This window comes from Mustelus asterias, unplaced genomic scaffold (assembly GCF_964213995.1).
Source record: "Mustelus asterias unplaced genomic scaffold, sMusAst1.hap1.1 HAP1_SCAFFOLD_171, whole genome shotgun sequence".
NCBI classification, from domain to species: domain Eukaryota; kingdom Metazoa; phylum Chordata; class Chondrichthyes; order Carcharhiniformes; family Triakidae; genus Mustelus; species Mustelus asterias.
In genome coordinates this window covers 118,446-136,920 of record NW_027590177.1, presented here as the reverse complement: position 1 = coordinate 136,920, position 18,475 = coordinate 118,446, and the positions used below count along the sequence as shown (strand labels likewise).

Sequence of the window (18,475 nt, the reverse complement as noted above, 5' to 3'; positions counted from 1 at the left end):
GCCATTCAGCCCATTGAGTTTGCACCGACCACAATCCTATCCAGGCCCTATCCCCTTAACGCCATGCATTTACCCGAGCTAGTTCCCCCTGACACTAAGGGGCAATTTAGCATAGCCAATCCACATAATCCACCCATCTTTGGACCGTGGGAGGAAACTGGAGCATCCAGAGGGAACCCACGCAGACACGGGGAGAATGTGCAAACTCAACAAATAAACTCAACAGTGACCCAAAACTTGAATCGAACCCAGGTCCCTGGTGCTGTGAGGCAGCGGTGCTAACCACTATGCCACAATGCAGTAATCCAGGGAACTGGATTAATTGTTGGATTACACAGTGATATGTTACAGAGTAGAAATCCAGGAGAACTGGATTAATTGTTGGATTACACAGTGATATGTTACAGAGTAGAAATCCAGGAGAACTGGATTAATTGTTGGATTACACAGTGATATGTTACAGAGTCTTAAAATCTGAAATAAAACAGTCAATGCCACAAATAGTCAACAGGCTCAGCAGCTTCTATGGAGGTAAAAACAGAGTGAAACATACAGCTAAACATCCATATGAATGAGGAGCAGCAGTGGACCATTGGGCCCCTCTGCTCCAGCATTTGACAAGATCCCGACTGATCTGATTGTGGCCAGAACTCCACTTTTCTGTCTCTCCCCCCCACCCCCACCCCCCAAATCCTCTGACTCTCTTGTCAATCAAGAATCCATTTATTCAGCCTTAAAAATATTCATTGACTCTGCCTCCACTGCTCTCTGAGGAACAGAATTCCACAGACCAAAGACCCTCTGAGAGAGAGAGAAAAATCTCGTTTTCTCTGTTCATAACGTCTCAAGCGCTCTCCAGAGCCACACAGGGAAAATCAGGATAAAAGCAAATTACAGTGAATGGTGGAATCTGAAACCAAAAGAGAAAATGCTGGAAAATCTCAGCAGGTCTGGCAGCATCTGTCAGGAGAGAAAAGTGCTGACGTTTCGAGTCCAGGTGACCCTTTGTCAAAGACTGACCTCTGAAGAATTGAGAGAGGGAGGTGGAGGAGACAAAATGAAAGATCTGCAAACTGACAAAATGTTTCACGGCCCAAGACCAAAGCGAGTGGTAATGGGACAAGTAAAGACCACAAAAGATGTTCTGGATGAGGTGTGAATAGCCGGTTAGCAAAAGTCTGAATGTAAAGTAAACAAGAGGGAAATGAGGTGAAAAAAGCAGCAACGAAACACAGAACACAATGGGGGCAGAGATTGTGGTGTAAAATTGTTGAGCTCAGTTTTGTTCTGAAGGCTGTAAAGTGTCTCTTTTAGTTGCGAGAAATAATATTATATTTCCCAGTTCCGATGACAGGTCACATTCAGTCTGTTTCTCTCTCCACAGAGGCTGCCTGACTTGTTGAGTATTTCCAGCCAAAAGAGAAAACGCTGGAAAATCTCAGCAGGTCTGGCAGGAGACAGAAAGAGCTGAGGTTTCGAGTCCAGGTGACCCTTTTGACAAAAGCAGCAATTTGCTTTCATTCATGAATATTTCCAGCGTTTTCCGTTTGATGTCAACCAGACAATGTGTAAGAATTGTCACACCTGGAACAGATGTCTCTTACTCAGGACACCCCAGCTCGGGTCTGGGTGGCCGGGTGGGGGAGGGGGGGGTAACGGTCACAATTTTATATTTGTGTCTGGTGTGAATAATACCTTAGATTAAACGGAGAAGTTTTTTAAACTGAGGAGAGTTGCTCCATTTGGGCGCTGACTTTAAACAACATTAACAAGCCCGGGCTGCTGGAGAAACATTTAGGGATTTGTGAGCAGTCAGTTCCGGCTGGTTTGAAGTGAAATCCTGTCGGTGCTGCGGCAAATCTGAACTCAAACCAGATAAACTGGAACCGCTGGGTTAGAGATTCCGGGTGTTGGGATGTGGAGGCTGGGGGAGGGGGAGATGGCGCTAAAACTCTGAGCCTGACTTCAGACAGGGTGAGCGGGGTAAAGGGGAGGAATGACAGAGTTAATGTGGGAGTCAGGGACAATAGCAGAAGGTGGGAAGCTCTGGAAAGGAGCACGGAGGGTAAAGGCCATCAAAGAATGCTTGTTTAAGATAAAAGCAAAATACTGCGGATGCTGGAATCTGAAACAGGAACAGAAAATGCTGGAAATCTCAGCGTCTGTGGAGAGAATAGAGTCAATGCTTCCAGTCTGGATGATCACAGATGCTGTCAGGCCTGCTGAGGTTTTCCAGCACTTTCTGTTTTTGATTAACTGAAAGTTCAGCAGGAAAAGAAGCAGCGAACTGAACACACTGAACCCAGGGGGAGGGGGTGACCCAGGATAAGGTACAGGCGCAGCTCAGTGAGGCTCTGCAATGCCCATCAACACATCCACATTGAGACCTTAGAGCGCCAAGGGGGAGGGGAAGGAGAAACTATTTGGGGCACAGCAGGAGGTCACCCCTCCCCCCACTCTGGGGTTCCACATCCCTCCCACACCTGGTTAGGGTTGGCTCAAGGTGCAGGAAGCTGCAAGCTGAGAGGCTGAGCTGTGAACTGGGCCGGGTTGGGGGTTTGAGTGACAGTCCTGGGGCTATATCAGGACAGGAACTGCCACAGATTCCCCCTTTTTCCTGGGACGTTTCACTGGAGCTGTGTTGGTGAGTGTTTATAATCTCTGTCTCACTGTCTCGGTAATAGGGGTGGGTTGTAGATTGCTGTGAGTGTTAGACTAAATAACCTCTCCTCATGCTGCCAGTTCCAGTCTGCAGACTCCATTTCTCAGTCCAGTCTGCTGCTCTGTCTCTGTCTCTCTGTACTTTGCTGCAGTGCTCCACATTCTGAGCAACATCCAGCCCATTGTTATCACCCGAAATTTGCGGCAAACTACCTTCACTGTGGCACAGTGGTTCGCACTGCTGCCTCATTGAGTCTGGGTTCGATTCCAGCGGTGGGTGACTGTCTCTGTGGAGTTTGCACAGTAAGAAGCCTCAGAACACCAGGTTAAAGTCCAATAAGTTTATTTGGAATCAAAGCAAATTACTGCGGATGCTGGAATTTGAGACCAAAAGAGAAATTGCTGGAAAATCTCAGCAGATATGGCAGGATCTGTCAGGAGAGAAAAGAGCTGATGCTTCGAATCCACATGACCCGTTGTCAAAGCTTTGACAAAGAGTCATCTGGTCTCGAAATGTCAGCTCTTTTCTGTCCTGACAGATGTTGCCAAACATGCTGAGATTTTCCAGCATTTTCTCTTTTGGTTATTTGGAATCACGAGCTTTCAGAGCACTGCTCCTTCATCAGCGCTCTGAAAGCTTGTGGTTCCAAATAAACCTGTTGGTCTTTAACCTTGTGTTGTGAGGCTTCTTATTGTGCTTACCCCAGTTCAGCGTTGGCATCTCCACCTCATGTGTGGAGTTTGCACAATCTTCCTCTGTCTGTGTGCATTTCCTCTGGGTGCTCCGTTTTTTCTCTGATAGCCCAAAGATGTGCAGGTTAGGTAAAGTTGTCCCTTGGTGTCCAAGATATGTAGTGTCAAATTTGATTTATTATTGTCGCATGTTCTGGGATACAGTGAAAAGTATTATTTCCTGCGTGCTATACAGAAAAAAAGTAAATTGATAGAGTACATAGGGGGAAAGGAAAAGAGTAGGGTGCAGAATATATTGTTGCCGTTGCAGTACAGACTCGATGGATCGAATGGCCTCTTTCTGCACTGTAAGGATTCTATGATTAGTGAATTCCGGCGAACAACTTTTGAATGGAGGGGTTTCTGAGGCGCTGGGCATTGTGGGAATTGTGACCGCCATTAGTCAGTGACTAACTCTAAATGTTTAATTGCAGACTGAGGGCAGGTCAGCAACCTGAACCCTCAATTCTGTTTGTGACTCTCACAGGCTGTCTGGCCTGATGACTATCTCCAGTATTTGTTTTCTTTGTCCCAGAAACAATCTCTACAGAGTTTTGTTTCTGTGTTACTGTTTTATAGGTTCGAGTTTAGAAACACAGTTAGGAGCTGGCATAAATCAGGCTGTCTGTTGGATGCAGAACTCAGTTCATGGTCCCCCGTGTGGGTTTTTTTATTGTTGTTTCAGTCTGAACTCTATTCATAACTTGCCTCTGTGGGTTCTCTCTCAATCCTGCTGCGTTTTTCCTGCACCTTCTCTTTTAATTTTAAGTGGAACATTAATATCTGCTTAGTACACAGGCCAATTAATCACAAATTCAGAGGAATGTATTAAAAAAATTAATTCATCTCAATTGCACCAGATAGTTTTCTATTATGTCTTTGACAATGGCGCCGTTAATTCCCAAGCACGCCTGCGGGTGGGAAAGTGTCCTCTTCATTCCACAGGAGCCTATTGCGCAGGCGCAGTGCTGAATCTGGAGTGTGCGCAGTGCCACTTTGCTCTCAGCCCTGCGAGTGCGGGGGACGCTTTTTCCAGCGGGTGAGAGTCAGTGTGGCGGAGGGAGGAATGGAGTCGGGGTGGGGAGGGAGCGGAGGCTTCACAAATGCCCGCTCCAGATTGCAAGGCCCAAATAAGACCATGCCGGTTCCGGGTTTGCAGCTCCCGGGGTTTTTTCCCGGGAACAGGCCCCGGTTTTCGGTCGCCATCTTGTTTCAGCGGGGAAGGAGAGCGCATGCGCTGCTGTCGGTGGCAGGTCACAATGGGCGTGGTTTCAGGGGCTGGTTCAGAACCACTATCTTCAGAGGGACAATAGGTAGCAGGGCGCATGCGCAGCTATCCAAGAACATCGGAATAAGAACATAAGAATTCGGAACAGGAGCCAGTCATTCGGCCCATCGAGCCTGCTGCATCATTCAATAAGATCATGTCTACTTTGGAGGGGCTGGATAGACTGGGACTTTTTTCTCTGGAGCATAGGAGGCTGAGGGGTGATCTTATAGAGGTCTATAAAATACTGAGGGGCACAGATCAGCTAGACGGTCAATATCTTTTCCCAAAGGTAGGGCAGTCTAAAACTAAAGGGCAAGGGTTTAAGGTGAGAGGGGAGCGATACGAAAGTGCCCAGAGGAGCAATTTGTTCACACAGAGAGTCATAGAGTCAGAGAAGTCTACAGCATGGAAACAGGCCCTTCGGCCCTCCTTGTCCATGCTGTCTTTATATTAAAATCCCAATTGCCCGCATTTGTCCCATATCCCTCTATACCCATCGTACCCAAGTAACTGTCTAAATGCTTTTTAAAAGACAAAATTGTACACACCTCTACTACTACCTCTGGCAGCTTGTTCCAGACACTCATCACCCTCTGTGTGAAAAAATTGTCCCTCTGGACACTTGTATCTCTCCCCTCTCAACTTAAACCGATGCCCTCTAGTTTTAGACTCCCCTACTTTTGGGAAAAGATATTGACCAGCTGATCTATGTCCCTCATTATTTTATAGACCTCTAAAAGATCACCCCTCAGCTTCCTATGCTCCAGAGAAAAGTCCCAGTCTATCCAGCCTCTCCTTATAATTCAATCCATCAAGTCCCGGTAGCATCCTCGTAAATCTTTTCTGCACTCTTTCTAGTTTGATAATATCCTTTCTATAATAGGGTGACCAGAATTGCACACAGTATTCTAAGTGTGGCCTTACCAATGTCTTGTACAACTTCAACAAGACGTCCCAACACCTGTATTCAATGTTCTGACCGATGAAACCAAGCATGCTGAATGCCGCCTTCACCAGTCTGTCCACCTGTGACTCCACTTTCAAGGAGCTATGAACATGTACCCCTAGATCTCTTTGTTCTGTAACTCTCCCCAACTCCCTATCATTAATTGAGTAAGTCCTGCCCTGGTTCAATCTACCAAAATGCATCACCTCGCATTAGTCTAAATTAAACTCCATCTGCCATTCGTCAGCCCACTCGTCCAATTGATCAAGATCCCATTGTAATTCGATAGCGTGGTGAGTGTCTGAAATAAGCTGCCAGAGGTAGTAGTAGAAGCAGGTACAATTTTGTCTTTTAAAAAGCATTTAGATAGTTACTTGCGTATGATGGGTAGAGAGGGATATGGGCCAAATGTGGGCAATTGGGACCAGTTTAGGGGTTTTGAAAAAAGGCGGCATGGACAAGTTGGGCCAAAGGGCCATTTTCCATGCTGTAAATCTCTATGACTTTGCTACCCCCACCCCATCCATACCCATGAGTTTCTTGTGGTTCAGAACCTCAGCTTTGAATATATTCAATGACCTGCCTCCAATCCTCTCTGGTGAAAACAGAGTTCCAAAGATCAACAGGCCACTGAGAAAAAAGATCTCTCCATCTTAACCTTAAATCCTTTATTTTTCCTTGATTCCCACACCAAAGGAAGCATCCTCTCAGCATCTACGTTGTCAAGCACCTTATATCATATGAATCATAGAATCCCTACAGTGCAGAAGGAGGCCATTCAGCCCATCAAGTCTGTATCGACCACAATCCCACCCAGGCCCCATCCCCACAACCCCCTGCTTTTACACTGCTAATCCCCCTGACACGAGGGTCAATTTAGCATGGCCGGTCCACCACACCCGTACATCTTTGGACTGTGGGAGGAAACCGGAGCACCCGGAGGAAACTCACACAGACATGGGGAAAATGTGCAAACTCCACAAAGACAGTGACCCAAGGCCGGAATTGAACCTGGGACCCTGGTGCTGTGAGGCAGCAGTGCTAACCACGATGCCACCCTTAAATTCCCAGATGTTTCAATAAGATTATTTCTCAGTCTTCTAAACTCCAAAGAGTACAGGCCCAAACTGCTCAACCTGAAAGGAATCAACCAACTGGATCTTCTCTGAACTGCCTCCACTGCAATTTTGTCCCACTAAAGTAATTCTGTGCAAGCAATAGGAGAGAATGTTTTGAATTTCTGTTCTGGACAAATGCTGATGGATTTTGGAAACTCCTTTTACAGGGGGTTAGAAGGGGAGGATTTACTCACAGCAAACTCAGACCAAAAGAAATGTTTGTCTGTCCTGAATTACAAACCTTGAATTACACCTATAACTTTCCTCATTTACACGGCGAAGATTTGAAGATTGCAACATTTTTCCCGGACACCAAACTCTCTGAGATCTTTGCAGATGTAGACTCCAGCAGATTTAAAATGTTGAAAACAGTGAAATTGTTTTGGGGTGAGTGTTGGTGAGCATTAATTTAAATTTAGAGCATGCTCTGATTCCATGGATCTCGGGCTATTGTGGCTCCTTTGCCAATGGTGCAGTGTTAGTGTCATTGGACTAGTAATACAGGGATCCAGGGCAATACACTGTGAACCCTGGGTTCGAATCCCACAATGGCCAGATGTTGAAATTTGAATTCAGTACAAATCTAGAATTAGAAGTCCATTGATGACAATTGTTGTAAAAATTCATCCAATTTAATAATGTCCTTTAAAGAAGGAAATTACTACATCCCCCAGCAATGCAAGCCACTCAGTTCAAGGGCAATAGATGCTGACGCAGCCAGCACATAGAGTCATAGAGCAATACAGCACAGAAACAGACCCTTCGGCCCAACTGATCCATGCCAACCATGGTGCCCTCCCAGCTAGTCCCAATTGCCCATGTTTGGCTCATATCCCTCTAATCCTTTCCAATTCATGTACTTATCCAAATGCTTTTTAAATGTTTAAACCTGCTGTTTGAACCTGCCTCAACCACTTTCTCTGGCAGCTCATTCCATGTACACACCACCCTCTGCATGAAGACGTTGCCCCTCAGGTCCCTTTTAATCTTTCCCCTCTCACCTTAAACCTATGCCCTCTAGTTTTCAATTCTCCTACCCTGGCAAAAAGACAATGTGGGTTCATCCAATCTATGCCCCTCATTATTTAATACACCTCATTATAGTCACCCCACATTCTCCTACGTTCGAAGGAATAAACCCGAGCCTGTCCAACCTCACGCAATCACTCAGGCCCATTAGTCCCGGCAACATCCTCATAAATCTTCTTTGCACTCTTTCCAGTTTATCAATGTCTTTCCTATAACAGGGTTACAAAAACTCTACACAATACTCCAAGTGCAGCCTCACCAACGACTTATACAACGATAACATAATGTCCCAACTCCTATAGTAGTCATGATGTGGAGATGCCGGCGTTGGACTGGGGTAAACACAGTAAGAAGTTTAACAACACCAGGTTAAAGTCCAACAGCAGACCTGTTGGACTTTAACCTGGTGTTGTTAAACTTCTTACTGTGCCAACTCCTATACTCAGTGCCCTGACTGATGAAGGCCAGTGTGCTAAATGCCTTCTTCACCACTCTGTCTACCTGTGACGCCACTTTCAACAAACTATATACTTGTACTCCTGGGTTCCTCTGTTCCTCAACACTCCCCAGGGCCTTACCATTCACTTTATAAGTTCTACCCTGATTTGACTTTCCAAAATGCAACACTCACACTTAAGACCATAAGACATAGGAGCAGAATTAGGCCACTCTGCCCATCGAGTCTGCTCCGCCAATCAATCACGGCTGATATTTTTCTCATCCCCATTCTCCTGCTTTTTTCCCATAACCCCAGATCTCCTTATTAATCAAGAACCTACATATCTCTTTCTTAAAGACAGTCAATGACCTGGTCTCCACAGCCTTCTGCGGCAAAGAGTTCCACAAATTCACCACTCTCTGGCTGAAGAAATTCCTCCTTATCTCTGTTTTAAAGGATTGTCCCTTTAGCCTGAGGTTGTGCCTCTGTACTCTATTATTTGTACTAAAATCCATTTGCCAATCATCGACCCACTTCCCTAACCGATCAACTGATCAAGATCCCCCTGTAATTTTTGATAACCTTCTTCACTATCAGCGATACCTCCTAATTTAGTATCGTCTGCAAACTTACTAACCATGCTTTTTATGAATTTTTAAACGGCCATCCATTTCTCTGTTTCACCTCTGCCCTCCCTGATCAGCTCTCTGCCATTGTCTACCTTCCTCTGCCTCTAATAATGGGTGTATTTTAACTATTATTTCCGCAAGCTATGTCTTGATGAGGTCTTTACCACTTCACAACTCTATTCACTGCTGATTTACCAGCTTAGTCTTACAATGTTCAGGAATTGTTTCTCTTCCACTGGAGATCATTTCCCTTCCACTTCTAACAACAAAGAACAATACAGCACAGGATCAGGCCCTTCGGCCCTCCAAGCCAATGCCGCTCCCTGGCTCAACTAGACCATTCTTTGTATCCCTCCATTCCCACTCCGTTCATATGGCTATCTAGATAAGTCTTAAACGTTCCCAGTGTGTCCGCCTCCACCACCTTGCCCGGCAGCGCATTCCAGGCCCCCACCACCCTCTGTGTAAAATATGTCCTTCTGATATCTGTGTTAAACCTCCCCCCCTTCACCTTGAACCTCTGATCCCTCGTGAACGTCACCACCGACCTGGGGAAAAGCTTCCCACCGTTCACCCTATCTATGCCTTTCATAATTTTATATACCTATTAAGTCTCCCCTCATCCTCCGTCTTACCAGGGAAAACAACCCCAGTTTACCCAATCTCTCCTCATAACTAAGCCCCTCCATATCAGGCAACATCCTGGTAAACCTCCTATGTACTCTCTCCAAAGCTCCCACGTCCTTCTGGTAGTGTGGCGACCAGAACTGGACGCAGTATTCCAAATGCGGCTGAACCAACGTTCTATACATCTGCAACATCAGACCCCAACTTTTATACTCTATGCCCCGTCCTATAAAGGCAAGCATGCCATATGCCTTCTTCACCACCTTCTCCACCTGTGATGTCACCTTCAAGGATCTGTGGACTTGCACACCCAGGTCCCTCTGCGTATCTACACCCTTTATGGTTCTGCCATTTATCGTATAGCTCCTCCCTACATTATTTCTACCAAAATGCATCACTTCGCATTGATCAGGATTGAACTCCATCTGCCATTTCTTTGCCCAAATTTCCAGCCTATCTATATCCTTCTGTAGCTTCTGACAATGCTCCTCACTATCTGCAAGTCCTGCCAATTTTGTGTCGTCCGCAAACTTACTGATCACCCCAGTTACACCTTCTTCCAGATCGTTTATATAAATCACAAACAGCAGAGGTCCCAATACAGAGCCCTGCGGAACACCACTAGTCACAGGCATCCAGCCGGAAAAAGACCCTTCCACTACCACCCTCTGTCTTCTGTGACCAAGGCAGTTCTCCACCCATCTAGCCACCTCCCCCATTCTGAGCTTATATTGACCAACAAAATCTGATACATTTTTATTCCCTGTAATTCATTCTGCCCACCCTGAAACGTTAATCTTCTTTCTGTCTAAAAGGATGGTCTCTTTCCTCATGTACACAATTAAAGGGCAGGAGATGGCTGACATTTAAGGGGACAGTAAATTAATATAGAACAGAGATATGTCTCGTGTTATTATATGGTACCCAGATTAGATATATAATTTATGTTTCTGTAATAAAATACATTTATTATTATTTCTTGCATTGTAATATAATACTGTAGCAATGTTATACATTTCCAATCATAAAGTCATTACAGCACAGAAGGAATCAATTTGGTAACTCGAGTCCAGGCTGACTCTCTGTATAACATTCCAGTCCCATTCCCACTCTACATCCCCATTCTCCTGAAAGTTTATTTCCTTCAAGTGCCCATCCACTTTCATTTTTAAATAGAATCCTATTCTGAATTTCTATCCTGTTCTGACACTGATGATATGTGTAAACTCATTTCACAGGATATTGAAAGAGGAATCACAGCCCGAAATCTCAAACATCACGTCTAGATCTGACAGAGTCATATTCCTTGGGAGCTGAATATCATCGGACTTTGAATCGAGAAGGAGAAATGATTGTCCGGTCTGTTGATTTGAAAAGATTTCAAACATCAGTGTGACTGGAAAAGCACCAACACTCTGCCACACTGGAGTGAGAGTGTTCCAGTGCACTGACTAAAGAGCTTTAACCAGTTAAACAGCCTGAATAACTATCACACCATTCTCAGCGGGTAGAGACTGTATCCGTGTTCTGTGTGTGGATGAGGCTTCAATTGATTGTCCACCCAAGACAGAGGCAAGGACACCTGCACCATGGAGAAACCATGGAAATGTGCGGACTGTGGGAAGGGATACAGATACCCAAATGAGCTGGAAGCTCATCGGCGCAACCACACTGGGGAGAGACCATTCACCTGCTCTCAGTGTGGGAAGGGATTCACTCAGTCATCCAGCCTGCAGACACACCAGCGAGTTCACACTGGGAAGAGACCGTTCACGTGCTCTCAGTGTGGGAAGGGATTCACTCAGTCATCCAACCTGCAGACACACCCGCGAGTTCACACTGGGGAGAGGCCATTCACCTGCTCTCAGTGTGGGAAGGGATTCACTCGGTCATCCAATCTGCGGGCACATGAGCGCATTCATACTGGGGAGAGGCCATTCACCTGCCCTCAGTGTGGGAAGGGATTCACTCAGTCAACCCACCTGCGGATACACCAGCGAATTCACACTGGAGAGAGACCGTTCACCTGCTCTCAGTGTGGGAAGGGATTCTGTGATTCATCCAGCCTGCTGTCACACCAGCGAGTTCACACTGGGGAGAGTCCATTCACCTGCTCTCAATGTGGGAAGGGATTCACTCGGTCATCCTGCCTGCGGACACACCAACGAGTTCACACTGGAGAGAGGCCCTTCACCTGCCCTGTGTGTGAGAAGAGATTCAGTCGGTCATCCCACCTGCTGAGACACCAGCGAGTTCACGAGTGATGACAGGGGTTGGATTCTGCTGTTATTGTTTCTGCTCTCAATTACATCCAGGACTGCGTTTTGTTCATTCTCACAGTTGGTCAATGGGGATGGTCGGGGGGTTTCTTTCTGCTGGACTGGCCAGTCTCATGACTTTGCCTCCAGTGGACTGATGCTCTTTGAGTCTTGTTGCGAATACCTGGTTTCAAATTTCAGATGGATCACAGAGTAACAGGGTGTTAGGAAGTTAAGAAATATTTAGTCACTATTTCTGTTTGAAACTCCCCCAGATGTCCATCCAATTTCCTTTGTAATTGTTTATTGTCTCCACTTCCTCCACCCTCATAGGCAGCGAGTTCCAGGTCATTATCATTCGCTGCATCAAAATATTCTTCCTCATATACCCCCCCCCCCCCCGCATCTCTGACCCAAAACCTTAACTCTATGCCCCCTTATTCTTGTGCCATCAGCTAATGGGAACAGCTTTTCTTTGTCCACCTCATCTAAACCTGTCAGAGTCTTGTCCACCTCTATCAAATCTCCCCTCAACCTCCTTTCCTCCAAGAGGAACAACCCCAGCCTGACATTGACAATAAAGAACAAACTAACAGAATATGTTAATACCTGAAATCAAATGGGAATGTTTAATTTCTGTTTTAAAGATATTGTGAATATATTGTCCTGGACAATAAAGGAATTGGAATAACTCACCTTGGGTGTGGTTGAATGGAATATATCAATCTGGTATCCATCTACAGTCTAGTGAAAGTTTTGGAATGTGTAGCTGGAAATCCCTCCCTAACAGCACTGTGGGTGTACCTACACCTCAGGCATTGCAGCAGTTCAGGAAGGCAGTGTTGGGGTTGACCATGGCCGAGGCAGCTACATACAGCCACATATTCTGTTATAATTGAAGGACTGCAGATTGAATGTGAGGCATTGTGGGACTGGACTATCGTGACCACATTCCTGTGACTGCTCAGTTTCTGCAATCACGGACCATTAAACTGCTCAGCAGGGCCCCAACAGAGGACTTGGTGAGAATATTTACTCAGAATGAGTTAGAATTAAACTGGGGCGGCACGGTGGCACAGTGGTTAGCACTGCTGCCTCACAGCGCCAGGAACCCGGGAACTAAGAACAAGAAACTTATCGATTAAAATGATTAGAGAATAGAGCCAACCTTTCGAGTCTGGATGACACTTCGTAAGAGCTCTTATAAAGGGTCATCCAGACTCGAAATATTGGCTCTATTCTCGCTCCACAGATGCTGTCAGACCTGCTGAGATCTTGCAGCATTTTCTGTTTTTGTTTCAGACTCCAGCATCCGCAGTATTTTATTTTTATGATAAAATGATTCGGTCTGATTGGAATTCCCACGACCCTCCCGCAAAACAGAGGGAGTGGTGGCAAAGGGAGAAAAAGGATAAGGATGATAAAGTCTGGGTTCTGATTCTCTGAGCCCATGTAGGATTAACAAAATGAGTGAATCAGTTTATAAAGAACAGAAGTTACCCATCCCTAACAAAAACTGATCAAATTAAGTAGGTTGAGGAATAAAACAAAAAAATTAATAGATGATGTTTAAAATCATTTGTTTTGTTTTAAACTTGTGTAAAGTGACGTAATTGTGGGCCAAGTTTTTGCTGCTCAGTCCCCACCCCTTTAGGTTCTGTCGAAACGTTAACCCTTTCAGCAGACAGTTCATTTGTTTTTAAATCGCCTGAAGACTCATCTGTCTATTTTAGTTCAGAATTGAAGATTTATGGGAATTGGCTAAGATGGTCTTTTGACATTTTTAAAGTATAAAAAAGTGGTCTTGAGAAGGCAATTTGGGAGAGAGGTGGAGAGAGATATGTTTACAGAGAGGTGTTGAGAGCTGTTGGTTTCACAAGTTATCCATGTTTTTGGAGCGGTCACTTCATGTCCTGGTCTGAGAGGGATGGAGAGAAGTCCGTTCAATTGTTAATGTTAAACTTTCTCCATTAACTGTTAATCAACACTCTGTTTTTTATGTTTCTGACTTGTTACGTTTTTAATGATTAATAAACTTCCTGAATTCACCATTTAAAGTATTCTTTCTTGCCATATGGTTAAGTCACTGGAACCTGGTGTGATTTACGATTGGGGAGGTTGTTGTAAACAAGAGAACCCTCATAAATCTTAGTTCAAATAAATCAAAGTTCTTACAAATGGAATGTTATCCTTTATTATTCCAGACAAATGTGAGGTAATACATTTTGGAAGGTCTAATACAGATCGGAAATATACAGTAAATGGCAGAACCCTTAGGAGTATTGATAGTGACCTACAGGTACACAGGTCACTGAAAGTGGCAATGCAGGTGGAGAAGGTAGTCAAGAAGGCATATGGCATGCTTGCAGGGCATTGAGTTTAAAAATTGTCAAGTCATGTTGCAGCTTTATAGAACCTTAGTTAGGCCGCACTTAGAATACAGTGTTCAATTCTGGTCATCACACTACCAGAAGGATGTGGAGGCTTTGGAGAGGGTACAGAAAATATTTACCAGGATGTTGCCTGGTATGGAGCGCGTTAGCTATGAGGAGAGGTTGAAAAAACTTGGTTTGTTCTCACTGGAGCGACGGGGATTGAGGGGAGACCTGATAGAAGACTACACGGTTATGAGAGGAATGGACAGAGTGGGTATTCAGAAGCTTTTTCCCAGGGTGGAAGAGTCAATTACTAGGGGGCGTAGGTTTAAGGTGCGAGGTGCAAGGTTTAAAGGAGATGTATGAGGCAGATTTTTTACACAGAGAGTAGTGGGTGCCTGGAACTCGTTGGCGGAGGAGGTAGTGGAAGCGGATATGGCAGTGACTTTTAAGGGGCATCTTGACAAGTACATGAATAGGATGGGAATAGAGGGATATGGTCCCCGGAAGGGGAGAGGCTTTTAGCTAAGTCGGGCAGCATGGTCGGTGCAGGCTTGGAGGGCCGAAGGGTCTGTTCCTGTGCTGTAATTTTCTTTGTTCTTTGTTCTATTACGAGAGAAATTGAACAAAGAAGTAAAGATGTTGTACTTCAGTTATACAGGGCGTTACTGAGACTGCATCTTGAATACTGGCTGCAGCTTTGTCTCCTGTTTAAGAAATGATACAAATGCATTGAAAGTGGTTCAGAGGAGGTTTAATAGATTGCTTCCCAATTCTTGACCCTCACAGGATAAATGTTGTCAGATTTTCCTTGTCTTCACCTCTGATAAAGAATCATCCTGACTCAAAATGCTGTGTCTATTCTCTCTTTACAGATGCTGTCAGACTTGCTGAGATTGTCCAGCATTTTCAGTTTTTGTTTCAGATTCCAACAACAGCAGAATTTTGCCTTTATACCAATTCTTGTTGGATAAGGGCATCAAAAGTATCAGGTGTAGAACGAGAATGTGGAACTCAACACAAACAGATCAGCCATGATCTAAATAAATGGTGGAGCCGACTCAAAGGGCCAAATAAAGAACAAAGAACAAGAACAAAGAACAATACAGCACAGGAACAGGCCCTTCGGCCCTCCAAGCCCGCGCCGCTCCCCGGTCCAGGATTGAATCCTGAATCCAGGATCCCCGCCCAATTTTCCAGCCTATCTACATACCAATATCCTATCCACCGAGCTGTCCCTCACAGCTATGATGCTTTGTTCATTACACCTATTAACTTACCCCCACCCCCCCATTCCAGACCATGTGATCTCCAGGGAGAGGCGAAAACCCAGAGTGAAAAACCCCAGGGCCAATATGGGGAAAAAAAAAAAAAATCTGGGAAATTCCTCTCCGACCCCCTGAGGCGATCGAAACGAGTCCAGGAGATCACAATGGCCCCGATCGGAAAATGCTTCCCAACCCTAGTCATTTCCACTTCCACGAACACCATATGAATTCCCTGCCCCCGAGACAGGTTCCCAACTATCCGCAGTCTCACTCTGTACTGGCACCAGCAAGATGATCGTAGAATGAAGCCTTGAAACGAGAAACCAGGAACAATTAGCCCGCGCCGCTCCCTGGTCCAAACTAGACCACTCTTTTGTATCCCTCCATTCCCACTCCGTTCATATAGCTGTCTAGATAAGTCTTAAACGTTCCCAGTGTGTCCGCCTCCACCACCTTGCCCGGCAACACATTCCAGGCCCCCACGACCCTCTGTGTGAAATATGTCCTTCTGATATCTGTGTTAAACCTCCCCCCCTTCACCTTGAACCTATGACCCCTCGTGAACGTCACCACCGACCCGGGGAAAAGCTTCCCACCGTTCACCCTATCTATGCCTTTCATAATTTTATACACCTCTATTAAGTCTCCCCTCATCCTCCGTCTTTCCAAGGAGAACAACCCCAGTTTCCCCAATCTCTCCTCATAACCAAGCCCCTCCATACCAGGCAACATCCTGGTAAACCTCCTCTGTACTCTCTCCAAAGCCTCCACGTCCTTCTGGTAGTGTGGCGACCAGAACTGGACGCAGTATTCCAAATGCGGCCGAACCAACGTTCTATACATCTGCAACATCAGACCCCAACTTTTATACTCTATGCCCCGTCCTATAAAGGCAAGCATGCCATATGCCTTCTTCACCACCTTCTCCACCTGTGACGTCACCTTCAAAGATCTGTGGACTTGCACACCCAGGTCCCTCTGCGTCTCTACACCCTTTATGGTTCTTCCATTTATCGTGTAGCTCCTCCCTACATTATTCCCACCAAAATGCATCACTTCGCATTTATCAGGATTGAACTCCATCTGCCATTTCCTTGCCCAAATTTCCAGCCTATCTATATCCTTCTGTAGCCTCTGACAATGTTCCTCACTATCTGCAAGTCCTGCCAGTTTTGTGTCGTCCGCAAACTTACTGATCACCCCAGTTACTCCTTCTTCCAGATCATTTATATAAATCACAAACAGCAGAGGTCCCAATACAGAGCCCTGCGGTACACCACTAGTCACAGGCCTCCAGCCGGAAAAAGACCCTTCCACTACCACCCTCTGTCTTCTATGACCAAGCCAGTTCTCCACCCATCTAATGGCCGACTTCTGCTCCGATGTCGAATGTTGGTCACAGATTTCTGAGGATTGTGAAACAAGGCTGGAAGATTCGCCTTGCTTGTGTTAGTGGGAAAATGTCCAGGAGAACCATCACTGTGAAGGACAGCTCTGGGATTAAAGGTTGCCAGACTGGAAAAGGAAAACAATGGAAATAAACCCTTTGGGGAGGAAAGAATCACTTTGGACTGGTTTTTGGAGAAAGTGTGTCAACATTCCAAGGCAAAGTAAAATATATCCATTGAGTGGATATTTAATGGTGTTAAGAGTAAAAGGGCAAAGTTTAATTTTACAGTTTAAGGGCTATGTTCCCGATAAAAAAGTGTTTAATCATTGTTGCTTCCAGTTTGTTGGAGTAAACATCAGAAAACTTGAAGTTTTATCATGTGATTCTTTAATTTGTTTACTGGGTTTAGAATTCATTTTTATTAAATTGTTGATCGTTACAGAGATCCTAACATTTCATTTAAAGCCCCACGTTTCAATTTCCCATTTGAGCCTGGGGCACCTTTCTGTCTCTCTATTGCTCGTGTCAATGACAGCCAGGCGACAGAGCTGAGGGCTGAATTTAGCTGAGAATAATGGGGCCTGCACTCCAGTTGGGAAACTGCCATGAGCGTCGCACTAATAGAGAGACAGGAAGGTGCTGGAGGACTGAGTGGGAAATGGGCCTCCAAACAATTGTCATATCAGTCACTCAGAGCTAAAGAGAAACCTGTCTCTTTAAATACAGATACAGGGAAGAGGTTGCACTGAAATCTGTCCCTTTTAACCTGCACAGAAGCAGGAGGCTGAGATTGACAGGATGCAGGAGTCCATTCAGCCCATCGTGCCCCTGCTCTCTCTTTGAAAGGACTGTCTGATTCATCCTACCACACTGATCTGTCCCCACAGTCCTGCAAATTCTTCCCTTTCAAGTCTTTGCCCTTTGGAAAGATTCTATTGAATCTGCTTTCAGGCAGATCAGAACAACTCGCTTTGTCAAAAAAATAAAATCTCATCTCCCCCTCTGGCTCCTTTGCCAATTACCTTCGAGGGACTCACTTTCTGTTAAAGAGCCTGCCAACCCCTCTCACCCACTTTCCCTAAAGTGCATCAATCTCACCAGGAAAAGTCCAGAACAATCAAATATTTTTACTGATAAAAGTTTATCAATGAAACAGAACATGGTTAAAATAAACAGAAAATGACTTGAGGATCAAAGACAACCAGAGTAAAAGGATGTTCACAATGTACTGGACCCAAATGGTTTCTCTTTAATTCATCTGCAGCCTGTTCCCTGCCCTCTTTGTGGAACACCTCCGCTCAGCCCACAAGCATGACCCTGACCTTCCGCTTGCTTGCCATTAGAATTCACCACCTTGCTCTCACGCTCACATTTCTGTCCTCGGCCTGCTGCAATGTTCCGGAGAAGCCCAACACAAGCTGGACAAACAGCCCCTCATCTTCCAATGAGGCACTTTACAGCCTTCTGGACTCAACATTGAGTTCAACAACTTCACACCCTGAACTTGTTTTCATGGTTTTTTTGTTTCAGACAGAGATGTTCATTATTCTGTCCTGAACACACACTTCTTTACAACAACCATTACCTCGCCTTTTGCTTCTGTTCTACAAAATTCTTCTCCACAGATGCTGCCAGACCGGCTGCATTTTTCCAGTTCTTTCTGCGTTTATTGTAGAACTGCATGTAGTCGGAGGAAAACACTATTTACTCTCCTGGAGTAAATAAATGTCCTT

At 45.3% G+C, this 18,475-nt stretch overlaps 1 protein-coding gene across 1 annotated transcript in view; it reads left to right on the top strand.

The window, feature by feature from the left end:
• LOC144485222 (uncharacterized) overlaps positions 1–11,715 on the top strand; it is a 29,597-nt gene extending 17,882 nt beyond the window's left edge. The window contains exon 5 of the mRNA XM_078203430.1: positions 11,142–11,715. Coding sequence (XP_078059556.1) covers positions 11,142–11,715 — 574 coding nt within the window. The remainder of the gene's footprint in view (positions 1–11,141) is intronic.
• Positions 11,716–18,475: the final 6,760 nt, after the last annotated feature.